This window comes from Marmota flaviventris, chromosome 6 (assembly GCF_047511675.1).
Source record: "Marmota flaviventris isolate mMarFla1 chromosome 6, mMarFla1.hap1, whole genome shotgun sequence".
Taxonomy (NCBI): domain Eukaryota; kingdom Metazoa; phylum Chordata; class Mammalia; order Rodentia; family Sciuridae; genus Marmota; species Marmota flaviventris.
In genome coordinates, this window is record NC_092503.1 from 53,898,709 (window position 1) to 53,904,834 (window position 6,126).

At 36.6% G+C, this 6,126-nt stretch overlaps 1 protein-coding gene across 1 annotated transcript in view; it reads left to right on the plus strand.

The window, feature by feature from the left end:
* The window catches only part of Ak9 (adenylate kinase 9), a 123,003-nt gene extending 121,044 nt beyond the window's left edge, over positions 1-1,959 (plus strand). The window contains exons 39-40 of the mRNA XM_027928089.2: positions 1,223-1,337; positions 1,757-1,959. Of these exons, the coding sequence (XP_027783890.2) occupies positions 1,223-1,337; positions 1,757-1,959 (318 nt within the window). The remainder of the gene's footprint in view (positions 1-1,222; positions 1,338-1,756) is intronic.
* Positions 1,960-6,126: the final 4,167 nt, after the last annotated feature.

The following is a 6,126-nucleotide window of genomic DNA, read 5'->3' on the forward strand; positions in this document are numbered from 1 at the left end:
TCTATTCTTTTCAATTTTTATTTTGGTAGCATTGAAGTTCAAGACAGAGTTTTATTAATTTAAGTTAAAAATCCACTATTAATGTACTTAAGGGTAAAATGTGTGAAAAGCCCCTACTTCCACAGCCAATTCCTAAATATCTGCACTAGAGTGAAGAAAGAGTAGATCATATAAATTTACTTAAATTTGACTTATAGTTGTTTGGTTTCTTTTTCCTTATTTCTTTTTTTTTTTTTTTTTGGTACTAAGAATTTAACCCAGGGAACTTTACCACAGAATTTTTCCTTTTGAGACAGGGTCTTGCTAAGTTGCTTAGGGCCTCACTAAGTCACTGATGTTGGCCTAGAACTTTGTGATCCTTCTGCCTCAGCCTCCCAAGTTGCTGGGAGTAGAGTCATGTGCCACTATGCCCAGCTGGTTCCCATTTTAAAATTTCAGTCTGTACATTTTTTCATAAGTTGAAATGTGCAGATTCAGTCTCCAAGCAGCTTCTTCACTGCTCAAGAGTCAAGCTGCAATACCAGACAAATATTTTGCCCCAAATCCAGATGAAGCTATCTACTGGTGTCATCTTATTTAATTTGGATGTCACTCTTTTTAAAATAGTAAGTTTATCAGTAGTTGACTACTATTTTGACAGCTATTTTTAAAAATTCTATAAAATAAATGCCCAGGGCATAATTTTATACCTTTATCACAAATTCTTAACTACATTGTCTTTTTCAATGTGCTAGAAAGTTAGTCTTCAGTCTGGTTTAATATCAAAATTCCAGGGAAGCTCACCCAGAAAGAAATATTCTCATAAAGGCCAAATTTTATCATTAAATTCTTATCTTCTGAGCTCTGGAATTTTGAGTGTGGTGATAATTCTGATCTTTTGAAGCAGAGATGAGCCCAGATAGCTCAAAGCCCAGTGGTCCCTTTTTTCTTTTCTTTTTTGTTATGGAAAATGTGCAACATATAAAAATAGAATGGTATAATGAAGCTCATGCATGTATCCATTACCCAACTGGTACTAAGTCAATTTACATCTCATTTTTCCTAATCAAATGTAGTTAGTATATTCTTTCCTGTTGGCTATATGGTCGTCTGACTTTATAACCCTCATTCACAACCTCAGGGAGGTTATTTGAGGAAAGGAATAGGCCTCTCTATTCATCTTCACTGAGAAAAGAAACCAAACTCAAATAAATACATGATTTAAATTATTCCCTTCCTACAGGGTACTGCATCTTCTTTAATTAAAGCAATGAATGCAGCAGGATGCCTGAAGCCCAAATTCCCCTTCTTAAGTGTACAGAGATCTGCATTGTTGTATATAGCATTCCATCTAAAAGGTATGTCTTTTTTAATGATACACTGCTCAGAACTAATTTATCATTCACTGTAGTATACATTATAAATACGATAAATAGGATTATTTAAACTGGGGTGGTTGCTTCATTGAAGAGAAAGAGAGAGAGGGAGGGGCAAATGCAATACAAAATAACACAAAATATCAAAACTGAATAGCTAGTTTTAAAGCAGGGACTATAACTAATATAGTTAGTTCTTAATAATCCATGCCACAAAGAAAGGTGAATATAGACAATTATGGTCAAAAATAGAATCCTCAAATCCTGTCTGGAAAGGACTGTCTCCTTAGCCATCCATCACAGTGCAACTCACTTACACACCCAGTTTTATTTCTCTTTCAGTTAATAACTCACTAACCTATCAGAAAACATTCACAAAAATTCTGTGGAATTTTCTACAGCATTTAATCCCAAAGGTTCTGAATATACAAGAAAAAAGTATAAGAAGAAGATGGAACAGTTTATGGAGAGATGTGAACTCATAACGTACCTGGGTGATAAGATGACCAGACAATACAAGGAACCTCAGTTTAGAGCAATTGACTTTGATCATAAATTACAGACCTTTCTCTCCCTTAAAAATATAGACCCACTTAGTGGATAGTTTGCTTAGGTTTCCACAATCTGAATCTCAAGAGTTATCTCCAGGTGATAGAAGAAAGTTGAGAGAAAACTGAAAAATCTCTCCCTCTCTGAAGTACATTTCCTTCCCTGAGTGACGTTCCATGGTTTCCAGAATTCAAATGGACTCAAAGGTCTACTAGCCAGGAAAAGTTGCTCTTCTGTAAGAATAAGTTTGAATATAATTTTAAAGTGTATTGCTCCTTGCCTGAAACTTTGATGCTTTAACAAAACAGACATTTATTTAATTTCATTTAGGATATTTAAATAACCTATTTTATTTAATAAACTTATTTTCCTTTCTAAATTTTCAGTAGAAAAATCTGTCTCAGTTAAAATTACTCATATAAAATGTTAGAAAGCTTTGAGAAGCAAAATTAACATTGATATAAACCAGAAATTTTGTTTATACTTTTTACATAGGAGTTGTTTATAAACTTTGTGAACATAACACACTATCATTTTCCCGACAAAATAAATGGGTAATTTTGAAGTAACTGACTGTCTGGCTGCCTCTTTTCTTGAAGTTGAGAGCAAACTGAAGCATACTTTATATATTGTTTTGTAATTAGAAATCACCTGAAATTTTAGGAAAGATGAACTCTTATTATATGACATCTATCAAAATATATAAAATAGAGGAAAAATGTACTAATTGAATCTGAATGAGATTTTAAAAAATAAGGTCAATTTTTCAGCAGCAGTATTAAAAATCTAAAATATTAAATAGTAAGATTGGCTCTCTCAAAAATACAAACATTAATTATGTAACCAGTAAATCTTGAATTCTCTGAGTCTTAGTTTTTTAATCTCTAAAATCAATGATTTAGCTCCTTGATCCCTATAATCTCAATAAAGTTAATTAAAACTTGAAGCCTGTTTTACATATATTTTTATTATACATTTCATAATAAAATAATTTTTAAACAAATAGAAGCCTATTATCAAAGTTAGGATAACCTCAAAGCCTGGTTCAGGAGCTGGGGAGTAGTTGCTTGGAGCTACAAAGTTTTCTGTTGATGTAAATTCCACCCTCTCTTAACTCCCTTCCTTTACTTACTACCTGTAATTTACCATATTCCTATTACCAGACTACCTTCTGCTGAATTTTTCATTCTTAACAGGATACAGATGTTCCCAAGTTTCAGTCTATAGGTAAATTGAATTTCCTTTACAACACTTCATTTCTTCTTATGAAGGACACCAGTCCCATCAGAATACACCCAAGTGTTTCCTTGGACTTCCAGAGAGTATTTCACATGCTCAAGAGTGAGTCCAGAACCACGGGATATCAGCCATCTCCTGGGATCATGTTCTCTAATATGACTTCTGCTTCTTCCTGCTGATCCCCTGGCTAGAGCGGGAAACCTCCCACATTCAAGATAGGGCCAGTTTGGATTCCAAAGAAAGAAGCAGTATGCCAGGTGATCAGTCCAAAGCATTTACTAGAGGAACTGATGTACAGAAGGGGCTGCAGTGAGATAACGGGTATTCTACAGAGGTATTGCCACAAGGAAGATGTCAAGCCATGGTTTGTATAAGGTTTAAGGAATTTGGCTTAAGGCCCAGGTTAGTTTCTTTTAGTATTTAGGGCAACAGTTTAACTACTTTATTAGTGTTTGCTTGGATTCAAGCCTGTCAGGAAAACATGCAGCTGGACTAATCCTAGAGGCATCAAGACCCCCTGTGTTTCTCAGGACAGAATAAAAAGCAAAAGAAACAGAGTGTGGGTATGGGGGAGGGGCTACAGCTTCACCCTGAGAATTCTACAAATCCAAGAAATGTCTTCTGAGCTCCACCACCTTCATATGTCACAGTTCTAGAGCATGATCGATGGCTTCCTCCAGCCTTTAACTGCCAACTGATCATGACCCTCTCCTTCCTCCAGTCTCCTGCCTGGTTCTCCTGAACCAGTAAGGCACAGGGCTCTGTTGATAAAGTCTCCTTGAGTCCTTTCAGCCTTCCCAAGGTCAAATGAATTGGACAGGATAGAAATTGGATTGGGAGAAAAAAGAGAAAAACTCTGGATATTCCATTTCATCTACCAATATTCACTCTGTAAGTGATTTAACTTAAATGGTTCATAATCTATGCTCTGCTAATTCTACTATTATATTCTAAATTTCAACAGGCATGGTGGAATCCCAGGGGCTTGGAAGGCTTGGAAGGGGCTGAAGGATCCCGAGTTCAAAGCCAGCCTCAGTAAAAGCAAGGTGCTAAGCAACTCAGTGAGACCCTGTCTCTAAATAAAACACAAATGGGGCTGGGGATGTGGCTCAGTGGTCGAGTGTCGCTGAATTCAATCCTGGGTACCCTCCCCCTAAAAAACACACACACAAAAAAAAAGAAAAAGAAAAAGGAAAAAAAAAAACACGGTTGTGGCTCATTGGTAGAGCACTTGCCTAGCACATGCAAGGCACTGGGTTTGATTCTCAGCACTACACATAAATAAATAAATAAATAAATAAAATAAAGGTTCATCAACATCTAAAAATTTTTTTATCCCCAATTCCATTCTCAGCACTGAATTATGATTCTTTAATTCATATTGTATGTCAGATATGGCTATCTAGTTGACATCTCAAATTTAATTAATAGGTCCATCTTCTACTTGTTACCCAATCCAACTCTTCTTCCTCCAGATAAATGAATGGTAACACTGTACAAATGATCTGGCCCCAAACCCAGGGTCAATCTTGATTACATTCTTTCCCTCACTCCTCCTATTGACTTTCTCAGTAAATCCTGTCAGACCCCCACCCCCGCACCACCAAATACCTTGAATATGGGTTTTTTCACATCTTGCACTGTTCACCCTAATCCTTATGTCTGTACCCATGTCCCTCTAGGATCTAATCTTCTTCCTGCAGCTGGAGTAGTCCTTAACTACATAAATCAGATTGCACCAGTCTTTATGAGATCTTCCATTGTTCCCCATTTAAATTAAAATAAAACCCAGTCTTCTTATTCTTTGCATAAAAGACTTTACGTGACCTAAGCCTTTCTACCTCTTTAACATCTTCTCTATCTTTTCCTTTTCCTTTCTTTTGGATTGATTTCATTTCTCTACACTTGTCAAAGTTATGCATTCTGTTTCCATCCATTGAGAAGCTATCCTACTCTTTTAACAAGAATACACAAAATCTGAAGGTAATCAATCTTACCCTTAAAACATAGCATTACTGATACATTTAAATGGTATTCTCATTTAAAATTTTTATCTAGTTTGTTTACTACACCTAATTTGTAGATGCCCACAGTTTTTACTGCACCATTTTTATTGCAATCCTGTGGCAGCAAAAAATAATGGAGCAGCCACGTCTTGTACTGACCTCTGCTCTGCTGGCACGCAGAAGTCAGGGAGAGCTCCCACTATCCCATTTGGACCCCTACAAATCTGGAGGACTTAGAGGTAATGTGTGGCTTAAGCCAATTTTAAGAAAAACTAGTAACATTTAAGAGACTGGTAATTACATCTTCAGCTTCAAAATCATGAAGGTTGTAGATGGCATGCTGGAGATCTGGAAGTGGAGGGGAAAATAAATAAGCAATTCGGTATTAATAAAACATGAATCAAGAGGGAAAATGCTGAAATAAATCATTGGAAGAGGGGATGGAAATGGACTTGAGCTGGGCTTGCATCAAGAGCTTAAGCTTTATATCAAGAGCTTAAGCTTTATCCAGAGGGCATATGGGAGCCACAGTGGAATCTAAAGGGGGGTGTGACTCTAGTTTCTGCCTGTGATTTATACTTGGAGACACCTCCCAAATGCCTGTGTCTTACAGGGAACCACACTGCAACCAAGACTATGTAGAAATCTTTAACAGTCTACTGAAGAGAGATGATGAAAGTTCAAATAATAATATTTTTAGTCTCGGCAACCGTGAATTAAACCAGGCTTTTACTGAGCCCACTATATACTTGTTCTTGCTAACATCATGCCAACCCTACCAACAGGGCACTAGCGTTAATATCTCCATTTTAAGAAAACCAAGAGTGTGAGGATAAGTAACTTGCGCAGGTCTCTCAGAACCCAGGTCTGTTGGACTAGAGTGCTATCTTCGCTCCCTTGGACTACAGCGTTGAAAGTGGGGAGGAAAGGGAGGCCGATGTGAAAAACATCTAGCAGGTAAATAATAGTTATAATAT